This window comes from Thunnus maccoyii, chromosome 2, assembly GCF_910596095.1.
Source record: "Thunnus maccoyii chromosome 2, fThuMac1.1, whole genome shotgun sequence".
NCBI lineage: Eukaryota > Metazoa > Chordata > Actinopteri > Scombriformes > Scombridae > Thunnus > Thunnus maccoyii.
This window is the reverse complement of record NC_056534.1, coordinates 28,519,785-28,542,135: the sequence shown is the minus strand read 5'-3', so window position 1 is coordinate 28,542,135 and position 22,351 is coordinate 28,519,785. Positions and strand designations below refer to the sequence as shown.

The window sequence follows — 22,351 nt, the reverse complement described above, 5'->3', positions numbered from 1 at the left end:
ACAACATGTCCCCTCTCTCCCTCTCTCACCATTCTTCTCAGTCTATGCCCCCCACCCCTCGTGTTGCCCCAGCATGTGCTGGGCAGCGGGCCCGGCAGGATCTTCCTTGCTTTTCCGTATCATTGATAATCGACCGGCTCTGGGAATGGAGGAGTGGAATGGCTGAGCGAATGCTACCCTGCCACTGCAGCTGCTCCTGGCTGCCACGGCAACTGGGGCAGAAAATCAGACTTATCGCTATGTCATAATCAGCAACGGATCGCGGTTTCCGATCTCCTTGTCGTTCTGTGTCTCTCTACTTGCTTTCTTTTTTGTCTGCCGCTTTCTCTGTGCTCTGATTTTTATTTGATGATTTAATCTTTCTCAGGTATTATTTTGCGCTTCAGTTTCCTGTGTTTTTCTTTCTCTCTCTTTACGCTCTTCTTAAGAGCCATGCTGTTTGTATGTATGCATGTGTTGTTGTGCATGAGCAAACACAACTGATGCAGGGAGCTCCTCACCCAGAACCTGTCATCACCACTACACAACAGAAGTCCAGCATGCATGGATAGAGAACTAGACTAAAATGAAGTAGAACCAAGTGATATTTTGGATGCCCTTTGAAATCCACAATCTCTAATTCGGCCTTGGTTGTCTTTCCATCCAATGTCCATCTCCCACCCCATTTCTCTGTCTTTGTCTCTGTCTAAGATGGCCAGACTGAGAGGAAGATTTAGCTTTATTCTCCTGGGAGCTCCTCCTTGCTAGAGATGCTGGTCACTCAGCCATACTGGATCACTGCTGGTGGGTGAGGCTTTGCACCAGCCTTCCATTGTCACCCTCTGCTCAAGTGAATGCTTGGATGCCTGTTGTCTGTGTGTGTGTTTATGGGGAGACACCAAGGGAGAGAGCATAGTCCACAGGATTGTAGGACAAATATGCTTGTGCAACCGCAGGAATATATATTTTTCTCTATGACATTTTTCCTGGAATTAAATGACACTCAGTAAATGTCTGGAGGCAAATGATGTTGTGAAAACACTGGTCTCATAAGACATAGATAGAGATAGGATGTTAAAGGGACATAAATTGCTGAAGGTAGTGGAGCAGACATATTAAAGCAAGAGTTGAAGATAAATCACTGTTCTATATAGAACAAATATAGAGGGATTGGTATGAAAGGAATGTGACATAATATCAGTATGACAATTGACAGTAGCCCATGGAGCTCAAGTCCTGGGTATTAGCGCTTGCAGCGGGATTCATAGTCAGAATCCTGTCATCTTCCTCTAAATCTTCTTGCGTGGAATTTAGCTGTTTATATGCTAATACTGCAATGCATTGGTTCAGTCTCACAGCTATCAGGCTAATGCGTCATAACACACAAGTCTTACCAGTCTATATTGTCTGTGTTTTTGGAAGGTAAACACACACACACACACACACACACACACACACACACACACACACACACACACATACACACACACACACACACATACACACACACACACACAGACACACTTCAAATGACTACATTAATTCTCCACTAACCTTGACCTTAAAGGGATACTTTAAGGTGATTTTGTCCTGTATGTCCCTTCAATTGATTTAGGAGAGACACATTAAAAAAAGAATAATCAGAATCTAAGAAGCAAAGACAGACACCATGTCCACACAAAGTCGTAAACACATCTTTTTCTCTCCATCTTGGTCCTCTGTCAGGGATGGACTTTACCATTAGGCAACTGCCTGTGCCCCCCAACTAAAAGGGCCCCAAACAGCTATAGATTTATTACGATGCTTAGATATGAAAAATATTGAATTTGTACTATTCTAACTCATTGTATCCCGAGATGACTTACAAAAGGCCCCAAGCACTTAAAAAAATGTGCAACTGTACACTACTTACTTACTATGTACTTCTACTTCAGAGGAAAACATTGTACCTTGTAAAAAACATTGTATTTACCTGACAGATAAATGTTACCGGTTATGTTGCAGATTCAGATTTTACTCATAAAATGTAACAATTAAAATATGATGCATTATTATTCATGAAACTATCCAGCACTATATAAAATAGTTGGAATCAAAAGCTCCACCTTGAACAGATGTTAAGTAAATTTAAGCACATTTTACTTTTACTGTGTGGTATTATAGTTTTACTATTAATAGTTAATAGTTTTACTTCAGAAAAAGGTTTTGAGTACTTCTGTTACCACTGCCAATACCAACATTCCCAGTTAGAGAAAGGGTGAAAAGTAAAGCTAGATGGTGTTAGCCTGGGGCCCCCAAATCACTAAATCCGCCCCTGCCCTCTGTCCAGACTAAAACGGCGCTTTTCTGCCCCTAAAATGGAGCTTCTCCACAATGGCCTCTAGAGTGTGCAAATTTGAAAGAGCTGGCTTGGTGTTTCATAGTAGTGTGTACGGGTGAAAATGGGGAGTCTTATAGAAATGCTGTCATATCAGTGACTAAACAGATGGTGGCAATAGCGCAACATTTCATTGTTTTTCCTTGGCATTTCATTGGAAGAGAAAGAAGAAGAAACAATAACAACAATGGCATACAATACAACGTCCTCATTGTATAGGAGAATTACCCATTTTAGCATTTTAACGTGAACAGAGGTATTTGCACAAAAAGCTGAAACGCCTGGTCTGGACACGTTTTTTGTACAAAAACAGCATTTCAGAAATTAGTCAACTTAATGTAGATGTAGTCTGAAAATTCCTGAATTTTATTCCCAAGTATGTGTCAAGCTCCAGAAACCCATGATCCTACATTTCCCATAACTGTATTGCATTTTTCATTAGACTCCATACGTCTGATTTGTAATGCAGGCTCTGTTAAAAATGTATTATTTATATATAAAATATATTATATATTAAAAATTACGCTAATGACATCACCAAGGTTGTTTTTTCAGACTTGAAGAACCAATGTTCCACCCAGAGCCCCAAATGACATTATACAACCTTTTTCAAAGGCTGAGTAGTGCTCTTCATGATAATAAACTGATCTTGAATCAGTTCCCCTTTAACTTGATCCTATAAGTCAAAATGGACTCAATTTTAGGGGTTTAAACTCTTCTAAACATAGATATACAGGAACACACACGTGTGCACACAGCCACAGGCAAATGCTAATATTTTGATCTTGGTTTACCTTTCTCTCAGTGTTTGTATTGAAAAGGTCACTGAACACCCACTGGAGCATGACTGTTAAATGGTAGCGGGAACAACCACAGTTAAATAAAAAGCACACATTTGTTGTTAGTTTGTTTGCCTGTGTGTGTGGACGGCCAGATGGACGTGTCTTTATGTTTTTGCATTATGCTTTGGTCTGTTAAGGTTAGCTGAAAGGGCAGCTGCAATTCTACAGAGACTGAGTCCTCTAATGCCATAAAACCTTGCATTACAACGCTTTGACATTCTTTTAGACAGAAATTTGGCACTTATTCGATGCATTGCAATCAGGAGCAGTTACAGTAATTTTGGAAAATCACACAGATGTGAAAAGTGGATCCTTTTCCTCCTCAAAGGGAAAGAAAGAACTGCAAACTCCTTCCGCTCTTCCAAAACACTCAAGTATTTTGACAGTTTTGTCAAAAAGAAGCAGCTTCTCTCATTTATTTTATAATTAAAGCACAGATTGCTCTCACCAACCTCCCCTCATACTGATGACCTTAATATGAACTAATTTTCTTAATTAACTTTGAATGGAAGTGGAATAAGACTATTTACCGAAGAAGTCTGCTATTTAAAGACCATCCAGAATCTACATTTACCTCGAGCCTAACAAGGCTCTTAAAGCACTAGCTGTCAGTATGTGCACTGACACAGAAGTGGCAGAGTTTGTTTGGGTGTTAGATAAGCAGGAAGGTTGTACCTACTTGATAGAAGTATGTGTGTGTGTGTGTGTGTGTGTGTGTGTGTGTGTGTGTGTGTGTGTGTGTGTGTGTGTGTGTGTGTGTGTGTATGCCAGATAGGCTGGGTTCCCCCTCTGGGCAAGTCTTGGCAACAGCAGAGTAGCGATCAGGTGCCTGAGTAAGACAGCATTTAATGAGATACACAAAGCCAACAAAAGCAGCCAAGTGGCAGATCTTTTCCAAGTGGCACTGAAAGTGTGTGCGTGTGAGTGTATGTTTTCATGTTGATTATGAATGAACCGTCAAATCCCATGCATTTGTGTGTGTGTGTGTGTGTGTTTGTGCGTGGGTGCAGAATGATTCACCTTGCAGTTCTTCTTCCAGCTGCTGTTAGCTCAAACTTAATTAGGAGAGAGAGAGAACAAGGGTCTATCTCCTTGTCTAGCTCGACATGAGTTGTTTACGAGTCGACCAACTGCTTATTTGATTGCCTGAATAAATGACACAAAGCAAATGAATCTGAGCTCTCTGCTCTCTGTCAGATGGTCTGGCTGTCGGCCCTTTGCACCTCCATAAATCACTCCCAGTCTTCACACTATCTGCTCTCTGCTAGCTTTCTTTAACAAAATACATTTTACATTACATGCATGGACCATGAATCTGCTAAACCTATCACTGTAGGTCTTATTTCTCTCTGTTATGTCACTATTATCTAGTAACAGGAGTAAACTGAACCACAGGAGATGCATTTTTCTCAATTTCTCAACACTGTGTGGAAACTCTCCGAGAGATCGATAGCTACATCACCTCTTCCACTCAGTTTGTACAGCAGGTAATTAGATAGACGGTGCTACAGTAAGTGCTCATCCTCGCTGCTTTACCTTTTATCAGCGAAAGGTGATAGCTTTGCAATTACAACTTACATACAATAATTGCACAACTGCCTCATGTGGGTTTTTGTAGAGGTACTGGAATAAGGCTGTAATCAGGGGCCATGATGCCCAGATACATTATGCGCTCTAATCAGATTTGGTCTCGGGATGTGATGTGGCAGAGTGTATTCTTCCAGTCATCTGGGATCTTTTTTTTTCACTCCAGTGTCCTTATATCATTAGCATGGATTCAATTTGGCTTGAAACACTATTTGTGCTCGCGGCCACACCCTCACTTTCCTCTGACAATAAAGAGACTATAACACGGCATGTATAGTATTGCGTGACATGGCAAGGCATGGCATGTATAATTGTGTGTCTGTGTGTAGCCGAATAAATGAAGCATCAAATTGCCCTCTCTGATGATTTACGATAATGTTGCAGACTCACTGCCTATAAAACAATGTGATGCGCTTCTGAGAGGAAACTTACAGGTCAGTGCTTCCTGAAAGAGGATCTTAAGAAATTTATCATAAACTAAAGTGCTTCATGACATCTATGAGTGTTACTAATAAAGCATAAAGTATTAAAATAGTAAGCTCTGCACAGTACAGTAGTTCAGCACAATTTTTTGCCCCTCCAGTGAACTGTTGGCCAGTAACTTGAGCTGAAGCCCAACAAAGTCCCGATCATGACTGATGGTGATATGAAGGCGAGAGTTTTGAGCACCAATCTTTCTTCTCTGGCTTAGGTCAAAGGTTTCAATTCACCATTAAGAATTAAATGAGGGGCTCACAATTTTTCAAGTCTGTCTTAAAACAACAGTCTTTTTTTGCTGTAATCATTCCTCCTGTTCATACTGACCATTAGCAGATTCCTTCAAAATGCACTTACTATGGAAGTGATCCACAGTCCTCCTGTGCAAAAATGTTTTTAAAAGTTTATCTAAAGCCAATATGAAGCCTCACTTGTCCAAATGAGTCAAATCAAGTAAATATCTTTCAATGTTAGTCTTTTTAGTGCTAAAGTTCCTCTTTTTGTTACTATACTTCCACCGCAGCTCAACAGGGAAATGCTGTCCGAGGAAACACAAGGAGAGAATTTGATGCTAAGAAGACTGTAAATGTGTCAGATATCCGCTTGATATGACTAACTCAGACTGCTGAAGCCTCATATAAGCTTCACATCAACTTTTAAAATGCATTTCTGCTCAAAATGACTTTGTGGACACACTGTGGATTTTGGCCTCCATCACAGCACGTTTGAAAGGGATCTTTTAATTTTGCCAGTATGAACAGGAAGAATAATTACAGTGAGGAAAACCTCTTTCAGTGTTCATATGGACACTTGACTGCATATGTGAAATCCAAAGCCTGCTCTTCCCCACTCAGAAAATGTAAAAAGAGCAACTAACTAGCAGCTGGAAGTCTTGTTTTTGCTGACCTCCAGTGGTTTAACTTCACACCATGCTGCGGTTATGTGTCCTCTGGGGTGTGGTAAGTATGCTGTGACATCACTGTTGGGTGTGGTTACAAGTTTTACACACATCTGAGCAACAAACTTGAAACGTTCAACTACAGAGAATCCCAAGATGCTTTAAGATGGTCCAGAATTGAGTTTTTTGTGTGTAGCAAGCCCTAAAACAATATTTAAATAAGGCCTTGCATACAACATTATTTGCTACCACAACTGAAATTTACCAAATGAATGGACCTATATATTAACAAATTAATAGTGTGAATGGTTAAAAGTGACTTACTGATGAATGACTAAATCGTTATTATCATGCCAATATGACATTATGAGATGTAGCCTAAGAAAACAAAACAATAACACAATTATTCAATTTCGTTTAGATCGAGGTAACAATCATGCAAAAAGGGAACGTTAATGTCAAATAAATTCACTTAAAATCTTTGCTGTAGGCTAAGTTTGTATTTTGGATGAGTATGGTGTGCAGCAGGCCTAGTACCCATTCCTTTATTTATTCATTTTAATTTATTTATTCACTTATTTATTTCCCTCTGGATGGGGACCAGATCTGTCCTCCTTCCATCCTCTGACGGGCCATCCCTCCCCCGGCCCGCCCTCAGCCGGCTCAGGGCTCGGCAGCATCCATCTCTGCACCGGGACACACGCAACGGAAAGAGGCTGCGAGGAAACTGAACAGGCGGCAGACCAGCGAGGGAGAAAAAAAAATCTCACAAGCTGCTGCTCCACGGTGTGAAGGCGGTCCGTGTTATACAAAGCCACCAACAACCGGCTGTCCTTCATTATTTAAACTGGACAACACAGCGGTGATACTCCGGAGCTTCCACTTGCCTGTTGAAGTGATGCATCCCGCAGGACTGCGCTCTCGCTGTGTGAACATGATTTGATCTTCGCTGTGGAGAAATCCGTTCGGTCCCATTTACAATAAGAGGGAGCATGAAGTTTGCGGTTGCGGTGTTGTGGTTCTCCCTGGCTCTCGGCAGGATGCAAGGTAAGGACCTGGAAGACAGGTTCGTCTTTAAACTGTTGAAGCTGTGCAACTGCCAGGTAGCATCTGTTTGACCAAATAAAGGATCAATTATCTCAGAATGCAGAAACATCTTAAACCTGATGAGGATTTGAGATTGTGGTGCGCGATCACAACACATCATCTCTGAACAGTCTCATTCATCCAACAAACTATTTGGGCAAGCGGTGTCCTGTCCTGGCCAGTGCTCCTAACAGTAATTACAGGCAAAGAGTTCATATTGAATCGGGCATGTTTTATAATTCAGATATGATTGCGCTTCTAATCGTGTACTAGGCAGCAGGACAAAATGATGGGGTCAGGTGAGTGGAGCACAATCATCATTTATTAAAGAACGGGAGCGCAGCGCCCTCCTGGGGATGTATGGCTGAGGATAGGCTGTATACGAGTCTACAATATGGGGCAATATAGAACTGAATACATGGGACAGAGGAAGAATTCCCTTACATAATAAAGCTGCGACTCGGATATGTCTCATATGGTTTTGTTATCAAAAGTAAATGAAATATTGTGATTGTGCAATATAGAAACAGACTTGGTGCAACAGCTTCTCTCCCTTTCTCTCTCTCTCTCTCTCTCTATCTATCTGTCTCTGTTTCTCTCTCTCTCCCTATCTGTCTGTTTCTCTCTCTCTCTCTCTCTCTCTCTCTCTCTCTCTCTCTCTCTCTCACTCTGTGTGTTTGCGTGTGTCAGTGCATGTTTATATCAGCTTACTGTAAAGTATTTACACCCCTCTAATCAGAAGTGGAGTGGCTCTTGGCAACACATACTGTAAATCCTCCTTGCTGTATATATGCATACTGTGTGTCTGTGTGTGTGTGTGTGTGTGTCTGTGTGTCTGTGTGCGCGCGCGCAAGAGGAGAGAGAACTAGAGAGAAAATGATAAATCCCTCCTCAGTTACCAAGTAGCTGTCCCAGTGTCAGCATGCACTTAACTTCATGAGGAATCACATTTTCAACAGACACTGAATTACCTGAAAAGGAGCTCTGATTAATGACACTATTGGAAACAGTTTGGCATGGGATGATACGCCTGGATTTTAAAGGGTCAGTTCACCCAAAGTATGAAAAAACAAACAAACAGACAAAAAACATTGTTTATTGTGTTGCAGATATCTTGAGTGTTATGATTTTACAATTTCCTCTACTAGTATAATATAGATTAATGGAATTTCCTTTGAAAAATGACAGTAATAAATTAACAGCAGTGATCGTAGTTTTCATACAGGCTGTTTCCCTGGTAGAAAGTAGTTCCAACAGAAACTGAGGTGACCATATGTATGAAATACTGTGTTCACCTCTGGTCATGTGATGGTCACTGTCTTTGACATCATATGACCATGTGTGAACAACATGTGTGGGCTTGTATGTTCACATATTCCTCAGGGGCATCATGACTGATGGGGTTAACAATTGTGAAAAATCTTGGCTCCCCCAGATGCACCTGTCTTGTTGCATTGTGGGCAAACGAAAGCAGGGCAGCAGCTTAGATTGTAATTCTTCCTCCCATCTCATTCTTTATTTTTCTCTCAATTGGCAGATTTAAAGAGCAGAAACGGTACACAGAGAGAAAGCTAAGTTAAAGTTAAACTGTCTTTCGTTTGCACTAGTGTGTAAAGAAAAACAATAGGTTTCCCTCTGTTTTCCCTCTCATCCCATTACCCCTCTCAGTGGTACATCCCACTGTGGTTCCATGGCGAGCAGATGGTGACAGTGTCTAGGTGATTGTACCACTGTGTCGCCCATGGGGTGTTTCAGATTGGGTTTGTCAATCATCAGCAAAGGTGCACAGCACACATACAATCTATGCGCATACTGTACATTGTCCTCTGTTTATGCAAACAAATACACAGGCACATACACACACTTACACACACACACTAATGCATTATAATTTCCCTAAAAGAATCAACCCCATCCCCCACCAGCTATCATGCTATATGGTCTAATCAATACTCTCCCCTTTACCTCTACTCAATCAACCAATCTCTCTCTCTCTCTCTCTCTCTCTCTCACACACACACACACACACACACACACACACACACACACACACACATACAGAGGCAATCAGCCTCTACCTAAGTGAGGGAGCAGGCTCTTATAGAGGGAGCCATCCCTGCAGTGTTTTACTAGTTTGGCTCCTGTGTTTTTGTTGATGAGGATCTTGAGACAGCTGCTTCCTGTAGAGATGATGATAGGGATTCAGCTGACTGAGTGTACTGGTGCCCCATTTCAAGCCTTTACAAACTGAGTGCTTTACAGGGGATCTGATGCAACAGGAGGTAATCTGTCTGACTCTGAACATGGCATGTACTTTAAGTTCAGATTCCAACACACCGCCAAGGAAACAGAGGGAGACAGACGCAAAACAAGGTTGCATTTGTGCCCGTGGACACACACACACAGCCTAAAGCACTGTCTCTCTTTTCCACACATGCGCACAAGCATCGAACAGCACACATGCATATATGTGTGACTATGTATCACCTAGTCATTACCAAATTTACTTAGCTTGAACTTAAAAATACCATATAAGCATGGTGATATTCTGTATTTTTGTAATTGTCGACAAATCCCATGAAAAGACAAAAATGACTAAAAACACATAAATGAGCCACACCCTTGCACCTGGTGACATGTTTTTTCATTACAATGAATATGGGCACTGTAGTTTAAGTCTCTCTCCACTCAAAAAAATTTTTTTCTTCTTGTTCCTACAGTTGGATGTTTGAGCTGAATGATGTATGACACTGGAAGGCTGTTTTCACATTCTGCTGAAAGCAGAAAGTTTCTCTGTGTTTATTGAAAATCTGATTCTAAGGGGTGGGCCTACGAGCATGATGATGATCACAAATAGTTTGGAAGCCAATATTGGTCCAATACTCAACTTACACTAGTTTGATGTGGAAACTTGAAGCCTCCAGTGCACATAGACTGAGAATGGACTTTATAGTGAAGCAGGAGACATCTTGTGTTACATATTTCTAGATTCTGGAATTGTTATTGAGGGTGAGGAGTTGATTTCATATTAAGGATTTTAACAGTATAATTTAACTTTCTGTATGGAAAAAACATATTAGACACAAATTATTATTCAAAGTAGAATATTTTATATACATCTTTAAGGACCAGTGTATAGGATTTAGTGGCATCTAGTGGTGAGGTTGCAGATTGCAACCAACTGAAAACCCCTCTCCTGCCCCTCCCCTTCCAAGCATGCGGGAGAACCTACAGTTCTTGCAAAAAACGTGAAAAACGCGAAAGGCCCTTTCTAGAGCCAGTGTTTGATTTGTCTGTTCTGGGCTACTGTAGAGACATGGTGGTGCAACATGGCGGGCTCCGTGGCAGAAGACCCACATCCTATGCTATGATATAATTCTAAGGTAACAAAAACAACACAACAATTTTTATTTTCAGGTGATTATACACTAATGAAAACATACTTATGAATATTATATTCCATATCTGCCAAGTGCGTTCTGCTAGATGCCACTAAATTCTATGCACTGCACCTTTAAAACATGTCTGGAGGGGATCTTTAAAGTCATTCCCACAACATTGTCCTGCTGCTGTAGATAGTAATCTGTTTAAATTAGTCCCCAACAAATACACTATCTACTCCTGTTTAAGTAACAGATCTAAAAACTACAGTGCCCAGCCGTTTTAAGAAATTACATTACCTTTTTCTTTAAAATATTTGTGACACGTTTTTTAAAGATTTATGTCTGCAGTTGAAAGAAATGGGCTTGTTGGAAAGTATTGAGAAATGGTTTTGATGTTTTCATGGATTTGTTGACAATAATACCTGCCAAAATAGTAATCTCAAATCCCCAACAACTACCAAGACACCAAACAGGTGTCATGTTGCAGGTGTAGTTACCAGTAATAAAATGTAATAGTAATTAGAGCTTCAACAATTAGTCCATTAATCAATTAGTCAATTGACAGAAAATTAATCAGCAACTATTTTGAAAATCAAATTATCATTTCAGTAATTTCATAAAAGCAAAAATGACAAAAATTTACTGTTTTTAACTTCTCAAATGTAATGATTTAATGCTTTTCTTCATCATACGTGATAGTAAATTGGATATCTTTGGATTTTGTACCGTCGGTTGGACTCTGGGAAACTGTAATGGTAATGGTCATTTTTCACCATTTTCTGACATTTTAACAGACCAAATGATTAATCGAGAAAACAATTAGCAAATTAATCAATAATGAAAATAATTGGACCATCACTTTATGTATGGTGTAATACAGACTTTTGTGCTCTTCTTATCCTTCTATGTATGTTGACCCTGACCATATTTTTTGTATAATACAAATTCTACCTTCAAACCTAAACAGCCCCCTGAACAAGTGATGAATTAAACAAGAAATTTAAACACAGAGAAAGATGATACTGCTTCTTCTTTTACTGTCCATAACAGAGAAAGTTTAAAACAACCACACAGTCCTTCCTGTCTCTCTCTCCTGTAAACTATAGCAGCAGACTATGTAGTGTAGTGTATGTAGCATGTACTGTGGGATGAGACTTATCTGTCTTAAGACTCAAGTTGAAATGGGAATTTGTTTTCTCCCTGCTATCTGTTTTGCTGTCTGTTCTCATTCCCCTTGCCCCAGTTAACTTCTCCTTCTGTACCAACCTCTATCCTGCCCCCTCATTCTGTCTCTCTCAGACACTAGAGGGAATTGCTCTGGGTCACTCTGCCTCTCTCTTTCCTTATCAGCTCTCTCCACTCCTCTGCTCCATTCCCCTTGTTTGAGAGGCTGTTGAATCAAACTTCTCTTTTCTGTCTATTGGCCTCTCCCTGTGTTGCCACACTAACATACTTTAGGCAGTGCCAAATATCGCCCTCTTATGTGGATGAATGCTCAGAGCTCTGTGCTGATAGAGCCGCTGAGTTACAGCTCCAGTACAAATACCAAATAATGCTCTGAGCATCCAGCGAATGTTGCTGTCATCTGCATCTTAGTTATGTACAGTGAGTAACAGTGAAGAGGTTCAGTGTCTTGCTTAAGGACATCTGGACATTTAGTTCTTGATGAGCATGTGCACTTGAACTTACTTAATAGTCTCTGAGCAGTCTGACTACTAGACTAAACCATTTAGTTTTTATTGAAAACAACATGTTTCACACCGACGCTTTGACATAAATAGTATATTTTAACTGCAGAGTCAAGTCGCTCTCTGTAAAAGTGGAAAACATCACAGTGTGTTTTCTTTAATTGTCTACCTAAGAGACCTGATATCTCGCAGCTGTCTGCTCTCTTAACAGTGGCTGGTGAAGTGAAAGCACTGTTCCTTCGTTGTACTGTCTCCAGCTCAGTGTGAGCGTCACTCTTTAACTGACTATTATGTCTTGTGCCTGACTGCACAAAGCGCTCTGAGCTCAGCTCGTCTCCCCTGGCAATTGTTCTGTCTGAGGTGATCATGTCAGCATGATCATTTTGTCAGCCTTGGGAGCTTAGATGCATTTGCTCGGCCATGACCAGCTGTCAGTCCGGGGTTGACAGTGTGTGTGTGTGTGTGTGTGTGTCTGACTCTAAGGCACTGACTTAATTTTTGCTTCCACTTGCTTTTTAGACTCTTGAGAGAGTTCACTTTGTTCAGGCACAACTTGTGCACATCTGTCTGTGTACATGAATATTACATGCATATGAGCTAACTATCCGTATAATTAAGGCTTCAATTTACTTTTTTTTTTATCAATTAATTTCTTCTGATTCATTTTTATTATAATCATAATTACTTCATACAATGTCTGAAAATGTAGGAAAAATGCCCATCATTTCAATTTCCAGCAAACAGTCCAAAACCTCTCGGTTCCCTGGCAGCTTACTGGTTTAACGGTTACTTACCACATAACCGCAATGTCCACAGTTCAAGTCCAGCAGAGGACCTTTGTTATCTCTCTTCCTTCCCAATTGCCCAACAAATTATATTTACAATGAAGTAAATCAAAGCAAATCCTCACCTTTGAGAATCTGAAACCAGTTAATGTTGTCAATTGGTCAGTCGGTCCACCACTTTTGTCCACACTGAACTATCTAAACAACTATTGGATGGATTATCATAAACCTATTTCATGTAATAGTAATTAGAGCTATTAATATTCACAGTACCCAGAAGATGAATTTGGTGATCCCCTGACTTTTTATTTGGCACCATCAGCAGGTCAAAATTTTCATTTATCTGATGAAATATCTCTACATCTACTAAATTAATTGGCACAAAATGTTGTGCAGACATTCCCAAACAATGCATCTGAATGACTTAAGTGATCCCGTGACTTCCCCTCTAGTGCTAATGTGGCTGTAGACTCTTGGTCTTTTTTCTTTTCTTTCTTTTTTTATTAAAAGATAAATCCAAAGAAGATTAATTAAGTGTTAATCAATTGCTCTACTAATTTCACCACTTATAATCATATCCATAACTATAACCTTGTGCACACTATACAGTTTTCTCTCCAAACTTACTTCTTCTTGATTTTGTCCTCAATACTACTTTCTTCTCTGGCTCCTTCCAGCTCAGGAGGACTTTGTGTCGCTGGCGGAGATGGAGGATTCCTTGTTGAGGAACCTTTTCAGGGGTTACCAGAAGTGGGTGCGGCCTGTCCAGCATGCCAACGACACCATCACTGTACGCTTTGGACTGAAGATCTCACAGCTGGTTGATGTGGTGAGGACAACACACACAGAACACACAGAGAAGGGTTGAATTAGGCTTACTTGAAAATTTCATAATTTATTCATGCAGTCAACTTTTCAACTGTATGTTGTGTAAATTTTGTTTCCCAACATGAAGGTCTAAATTGTGTTTCAAATCCCACACTGCCAGGACCAGAATTCAGCGGGAGAAGCTGAGAATGCTAAAGCCTTAAATTATGCATTATTTTGTTGGCCTAAAAGTGGGCAAATTCAAAAATATTAAACTCTCTTAGTTAAAACTGAAGTCTTTTAATTAGAGAATGTAAACTCCCTCTTGGTTACTAAAAAATTAAATAACTGCCATGACCTCATTGTCCTCAGTGGTGTAGTGATGGCCCTGCTATATATTATGTATTAGATTAATATTAGATAGATGAGGGTATTTTAAACTGTCTCTGCAGTGTTGTAATGCTTCGAGGAGACGCAACCCAGCACACAGATTTAAAACTGTATGCACCTGTTAAGGAAGCTCTCTGCAGAAATTAAAACTGCCTTGTGTAACACGGTTGATAAAATCCTGTTAAAGTCCTCTGACGATCAGGGGATATTTTTCAGAATGAGAGAGGAAAGGAAGGAAAGAAGACATGAGGAAGGAAGCAAACCTCATCATTACTGAGATGGAAAAGAGAATATAGAGCAGCCACAAGGACTGGTGATTATTTAGAAGAAAGAGGCAAAGGAGGGAACTGACAGAACAATATAGAAGATATTGTTCATTATTTGGAGGGAGGCAAGACATAAAGAGGTGGCTGGAAGGTTAATAACTTGGGCAGGAGAAGACAAATACAAAGACAGAGAAAGGTAGGAATGGTGATTAAAGGCTGTAGAGAGTGGCTGTTAAAGGAGGTCAGTAGAGGAACTACAGTACAGAGGATACACTGAGGACCAGAAGTGTGAGGAAATAAGTGGAGGAGGGTGAGGAGCTGAGGGATTTAAAGGGGCAAAGAGTGGAATAGAGAGTGTAAAGAAGAGAGAGGAAGAGAGGTTAAAAGAGAGGTCCAAAGTGGTCTTTCATAGCAGCAGAGGAAGTAATGAGGCCATCAGGCTGAGAGGAACCAGATCGCATTTATTATTTACACAAGGACACACACAAAGCCGCTCCCCTAACTCCACAGAGGGCCACATTTTGACTACATCAGCATCTGATCTTCATACCCTTGCCGTCTCAGAAATAACATTTAGTAGAGTGCCCTCTTGTGGTGTCTAACTAAACTACTGATACTTTGTTTTAAGGTTCACCTCAGTGCCTCTTAAGGGCCGAAAAACTGAAAAATCTATCCCATAGGTTTTCCCTCTACTCTACTTTTATTTTATTTTTTTACCTTTTTCCTGCACATAAACTTCACTTTCAGCTTACAGTGAACACACCGATCCTCTTATTCCTCTCAGCCACCCTCTCTCCATGCCTCTCTGATTTGTTTTTGCACAGTACAGTATATGTCAACATTTCATGTTGAGCAAATGAGACAGCAGTGATACTGGTCACTGCAGAGTCCCTTGTGCTTCTCTCTCTCTCTCATTAAATGCTCAACGTAGACATACCCTGAAGCCAGGCACTTAACCCCCGAGCTGTTCCTGTGTGCTTTCTTACTGGCAAGCAAGAGAAGCAATTAACCCACTTTGGAAAAAAAAATCCTGTCTAACTGGGCTTAAGTACTTTCTTTCATCCTCCTCAACTTTCAACTTTTTGTCTCCAGCTTCTGGTTTGCTTCTCATCCCCTCATTAGCCCCTCTAATCGCTCCTAGTAACTGCCACTAAGATTTATAAACTGTGAACAAAATTTCTTCCCTTTTATTCCTGCAGGATGAAAAAAACCAACTGATGACTACAAATGTCTGGCTCTGGCAGGTAAAAATGAACACTTCCCAAACTCTTCACAGATACTAGATCTCTACATTTTGAATGGCTGTTTTAGTAACTGTGGTTTGGTATCAACCATCAGTATACCCTATAGTATATAAAAGGATGCAATGTAGTGTGATGCCACTCAGTATGGTGTAGTATGATTTTACTGAAGGACTATTTAAATAAACCTAGCAAATCAAGTGTTATTTTCAGAATTTAGATATGCAAGGGTACAATATGAAGAGACATAAAATCTGGTCTATGCAATGTAAAAGTTATATTAAAAAGTATCAAGTAATGTCAATAATTACATCAAATTTCCAATGGGTATAAGAGATATTTAAGGGCTTTAACTTATCAGGGGCTAAAGAAGACTAAAGAGTCTAAAACAAGACTAAAGAGTCTACTAAGGGTAATTACGTACAGTGATGGTGGCTTGCTAACAGTTTCCAATACGCACTAAACACAAAGTAGCCTAGTACAGCTGAGGCTGATGGGAATATCGAATGCATCCCCAATTAGTTTTGCAGGTGTTAGTTCATAAACAAATATATTTGACAAATAGAAATTTTGGAATGATATCGCTACATCTAGAACGTAGCTAAAACTTAACGCATCAGCAAGTGATTTCAATTCATCCTGAGGAGGACATGAACATGTGTACCACATTTCATGTCAATCAATCCAATAGTTGTGGAGATGTCACTAAAAATCAAAATGACAACCTCATTGTTGAGGAAAACTCAAAAGACATTTACTCAATTTGATTTTGAATCAATTATACGCAAATGTGGTAATGATCATGGACACATTAACAAACTGGGGAAAAGGGACAATGAAACTATATTATACAGTACAATGACTACATACACGTGGTTTTTGCTCTGAATTTGACTGCTGTCCATCGTGCTGAAATGGAAGAATATGCACTTAACCATGTCATTATCTGATCATTCTACATCAACAATGAACCAATCATGCATTGTATGGATTCATGTTTTTTTAAAAGGAGTGGGTTGACGTGAAGCTGAAGTGGAACCCAGATGACTATGCAGGCATTACCTCCATCAGAGTGCCTTCAGAGACTATATGGCTGCCTGACATCGTCCTGTATGAAAAGTGAGTTATGCAGCACTCTGTGCTCATCAGCAACACATTCTCAGGCTGTGCTTGATAACTCTGATACATATTTGTAACCTAAATCAATTTGCCTTTCCTTATTGCTGTCTCTCACACTTGGTTCTCTGCCTCTGCGTTTCTCTTACACATTACCTTACCCAGTGATCGTGGCTTTTTCTTAACTTTCTCCTCTCCCTCTCTTTCCCATCTACTACCAGTGCGGATGGTCGCTTTGAGGGTTCCCTGATGACAAAAGCCATTGTGCGCTGGGATGGTACCATAACATGGACCCCACCTGCCAGCTACAAGTCTTCCTGCACCATGGACGTAACCTTCTTCCCCTTCGACCGACAGAACTGCTCCATGAAGTTTGGCTCCTGGACTTATGATGGAAATATGGTGGATCTGGTCCTGGTGGATCACTATGTGGACCGCAAAGACTTCTTTGATAACGGCGAGTGGGAAATCCTCAATGCTACAGGAGTCAAAGGAAGCAGGAGAGACGGGGTTTACTGGTACCCATTTGTAACCTACTCCTTCATCCTCAAGAGGCTGCCCTTGTTCTACACCCTGTTCCTCATCATCCCATGCCTCGGCCTGTCCTTTCTTACTGTACTAGTGTTCTATTTGCCATCAGACGAGGGAGAGAAACTGTCACTTTCCACATCTGTGCTGGTGTCACTGACTGTGTTCCTCCTGGTCATAGAAGAAATTATTCCATCATCCTCAAAGGTGGGCAACCTTGAAAGTTTACATTGAAGTCGATGTGACTTCAAAAGGTCCTACTCAACTGTATTTTTTTCTTTCCACACTTCATGTGTTCAGTTATCCTAATTGTAATCTTATTTGCAGTATGACCTAATTAACACAGACCACAGCCACAGTCCTCTCAATTACCTGCAGCTTATTGCATGTCAACTCAATTAACAAGCTACTGGCTTCAGACACTTCTCAGCCCAATGTAGAACACAACTGAAAAGCAGAGCTTAAAATGACATCATTCAAAATCATATACTTTTTACTCTACAGTATAGTCCATTATAAGTATTAGTATTCGTCTGTTAAAATGCTTTTATAATGTTGGCCAAATTGTCCATTGAGGGTTATTTATGTGGTATACAGAACTCAAAAGTGATGGAAGAAGTATTCAAATTCTTTACTTAAGTTAAAAGTAGTAACACCACAGTGTAAAAATAAATAAGTAAATGCACTTAAACCATCCAAAGTAAGTGTTCAGTATGCATAATGGCCCATTTCAGATCATTATATATTTTTAATCTTAAGGCCACAGAATAATAATTTGTGTGCAAAAGCTTTTATCTTGTACAAAATGATTTTAAAAAAAATAAACTTTTTGGGACTTCAGTGGCATCATCATTCTTATTAGTACCTGGTAACCTCACATCAATCCCAGCATAGGCAGCTTTGCATAACTCCAACCAGAGTAGGTCTGATCAGCCACATCACTGAAAATACCCTTGTGGGTATGCAGGGCCTTTAATGAGTAACAATGCATCATACTTTGTAATTCTCAAGTGAAGTACAAGTATGTGAGTACAGTACTTCAGTAAATGTACTTAAATACTAAGTATTAAATAAACTATGGTCACTAAACAGGCTCCATCTATGAAATATATTCTTTATTTCCTGAGGAAACAAATATATACTTTAGAGTCTTGTCTGATTCCTTAACCATTTTATTTATTTTTTGTCCCAGGTGATCCCACTAATCGGAGAGTACCTGCTGTTCATCATGATCTTTGTCACCTTCTCCATCATCGTCACCGTCTTTGTCATTAATGTCCATCATCGCTCCTCTGCAACCTACCACCCCATGGCCCCCTGGGTAAAGAGCCTTTTCCTTCAGAGACTGCCCAGACTGCTGTGTATGAGGGGGCACACTGACAGGTAAAATAGGATCACCTGTATTGAATATCTACCCATGTATATGACAGGATACATATGTGAAATCAATTGTTTCCACTATTCTTAGATACCACTTCCCAGATATTGAGATGCGCAGCCCTGAGCTGAAGCCCCGCAGAGGTGCAGGGAGGAGGGGGGTTCCTGGCCACAGTGCCGGCCAGCAGAGAGGACCCCTCGGAGGGAAGGAGGACGAGAACCAAGCCTGGCTTGCCATGCTGGAGAAAGCTACAAATTCAGTTCGCTACATCAGCCGTCACATCAAAAAGGAGCACTTCATACGAGAGGTGTGTGAGTGGGTGGGCATGAGGGAAGGCGTGGGATGAAATGTTTCTGCATTCATGTTGTGCGACGTTCTCTTTGAATTTTTTATACTATTACAGCTTCTTGCTCGTTAAAATTTTGCTCCTAACTGATTTCGTCTTTGCTCTATAAGTGTTATAAAGGGACACAGAATCGCCCTTGTGTCCTGAATAACAGATGTTGTTGCTTAAGTTTCACATCAACACCTGTGGACTCTTTTTGTTTCTGCCTCTCTTAATCTGTCTATACATCCCTCTCTCTCTGTGTCTCTCATTCAGGTAGTACAAGACTGGAAGTTTGTGGCTCAGGTGTTGGACAGGATTTTCCTCTGGGCCTTCCTAACAGTGTCAATATTAGGAACAGTCCTAATCTTCACCCCTGCGCTGCAGATGTACCTCAGCTCACCTTAATGAACACAAACACACACTCATAAATACTCTTCAACAGCTCATTCTTGTTTTCCAGTTGGTCTTTGACTATGATTTATTGATAAGCTCAATAAAACAACTGTATTGTATATTTTTTTTGTAGAAATAAGCTCAAACTACAAACTTTTACCTCCCTACAGTATTGTTTGCAGCCTGTAATGACTACTGGATACTGTAATATTCTAGATGCAGCTTGTCATTCAGTGTAAAGTGCATGCACAGGAGTGCAAACGACTGACAGCAATAAGCAGGTTATAGTAGCGTGTATGATTTTCAATATCCATGTTTGTATAACTGTGGCATTGTAATAATACATGCAACCACTTTCACAGTATCACTCCATCAATAATGAGTTGTTTTGTGTGTCACATGCACTACAGTATGTTGCCAAGCTGTACTTAATGTGCTGTAATAATGATGATAATAAAAAGAAATCTGATGTACAAAATCAATGTTTATTGATTTTTTCAGGACAAACATGATTATGTTATGCAAGTGTCATGAAATACTAGAGGATGGACTACAGTAGACGTCATGCAGTGGAACACTTAGGTTGGGTTTTGGGTTGTAATGACACAGTATCACCACTAAATGGCAGCAAACATCTTTTTCTTTTGCAAGAGAAACAGCTGCTCTTACTTGAAAACAGACACTTAAAAAATAATGATGTGATGAAATCATTTTCAAATATAGTATACAGTCAGTCAGTTAAGAAGTTAACAAGATGAACTCATGTTACCTATAAAAATGTCATGGCAAAAATAAACATTTAAGCAAAGTAACCTTTTTGTGACCATGTTTCCAACACCTTATGTTGCATCCTCATTCACAGCATCAACCTCGATGAATAGCTATAAGGTTAAAGCCATTAACATCTAACAGGGCAGTGCACACACACAGGAAAGGCTCAATTAAATCAGAAACTGTGTACTATTTCCAGATACAACTATAGATACTATCTCTGTGAAGCTTATAATGTCATATTTTTGTTGAGATTTTAGTTATTTTTGAGCATGTATTTTATTGTGCTAAGGTATGACATATTACGTTATACTGTCAGCCCCCCACTGACTAGCTCTACTCAAGCTTTCCATGTCGTCTGTTTTGCTAAAGGGCACATCATCTGTAGAAATTACAATTGGAGAAAGCAGCTCATTCATTTCCGCTAAACTCATTTTCCCAGCTGGCTGAGTTTGACTATCTGAACCACCAACCTACCAGTTATTAGCTACTGTAACTTATATATCTAGCCTTCAGGCCTTTGTCACCCATCACATAATATGGTGGGTGGCAAGTGGCGTGTCCAGGTGATATCATAGCATTTTGTGCTTTGGCCTAGATTTTTTGGTGAAATGAGTTCGGTCTCTGATTTATTAAGAATGGCTGGCATGCTCAAGTGAAAGCCCTCCCCCTGTTTCCCCTGTACTTGAACAGTCTGACCTCAGCCCACTCTTCTATTATTCACAGCTACAGATCTGACTCAGGCAGACAGGTGTGTGCGTGCCACTGTGTGTTTGTCAGTGCGTAGGTATGTCTGTGTGAGTGTGAGACTGACTGAGAGTGCATGAGAAAGGCACAGTGCATGTGTGTGTGAGACAGACAGACTGTGACAGAGGAGGGTGTGAGCCCCTCAGGATTCCATATAAACAAGCTTTCAGGTCTGTGGATTGAGAAAAAAATCTGCTACCGTATGTAAGACACCCAAAATATTTTGGATTGGACCGTCTCTTTCGAGCAAAAGCATATTTCATGTACTCAGCGTTTTCTAGAGCTGCTGGGAAATTCATAATTTAATATTACTAAATCGTGTGGAAAAGGAATATATTTGTTTCAAAAAAGCAAAAGGCTGTGGACCATACTGCTTTTTCTAGATTAAACTATTACCGAAATCTCACCATAACCTTAAAAATCATAGTACATGGCTTTGATTTTTTTTTTTTTTTAAATGCAGTTACAATAGTGTTACAGAATACAGCTGGTGATTTTCTATATTTTTCAATTAATCTCATGCACAGAGCCAAACCAACAATGAACTCATCCTACTTACAAGTACTGCATGACTATCCAAAGCCTGATATATTGTATTCCTCTGTGCTGTAGAGGTCCATTGTTGTCCAAAAATGATTAAAAACACATCAGTGAGTCACACCATTACACTGGGTGACATTTTGCTTTGCCACAGAGAATTTTGAGCACAATAGTTTGTTTGGAAACACCTATGACTAATAACAGCGATCACATAGTAGTTTTCAAAGAACATCAGTACAAAGTCAAGAGGTTGTGATATGTAGCACAACCATGAACATCTGTACAAACATTTGTGGCACTACATTCAATAGAGTTAAGAAATTACAGTCTGTTTTCAGTTGTTTATAGAATATAATACAAACTTAAGGGCACAAGCCAGTAGTATTTTGTGTGGAGTCTTTATTCAGTATTTTTATATTTACAGAGATTTCCACTCAATTGTTTGTCTGATGCCATAGGGCAGTTTTATCCATCTGAGTGAACATTCCCTGCTAAGCCAGATACCGTACTGTAGTCTGCACCCACCCTGACCTGCGTGTGTGTGTCAGGTATTCCAATTTATAGTCTTGACACTACTTGACAGAGATACAGTCTTTAAATTCACACTAAAAGCTCATGATGAGCAACATTCAGAGAGTGTACAGGTGCCTTTGTTAAGTATTGACTTGGGATGTGCATACTTTATTTTCTGTGACATACAGCTCCAGTAGCAATGAACGCGAAAAGACTGAAAAGGTGATCATG

The 22,351-nt window shown here is 40.0% G+C and overlaps 1 protein-coding gene across 1 annotated transcript; it reads left to right on the top strand.

Annotated features, from left to right (window-relative positions):
* Window positions 1–6,145: 6,145 nt before the first annotated feature.
* Window positions 6,146–19,994, top strand: chrnb3a (cholinergic receptor nicotinic beta 3 subunit a). The gene is made up of 9 exons (XM_042436178.1): window positions 6,146–6,221; window positions 6,765–7,207; window positions 13,780–13,931; window positions 15,765–15,809; window positions 16,816–16,925; window positions 17,144–17,657; window positions 18,643–18,833; window positions 18,919–19,135; window positions 19,430–19,994. Exons 2-9 carry the CDS (start codon window positions 7,153–7,155, stop codon window positions 19,559–19,561), a joined length of 1,416 nt encoding a protein of 471 aa, XP_042292112.1. The 5' UTR covers window positions 6,146–6,221; window positions 6,765–7,152; the 3' UTR covers window positions 19,562–19,994.
* Window positions 19,995–22,351: the final 2,357 nt, after the last annotated feature.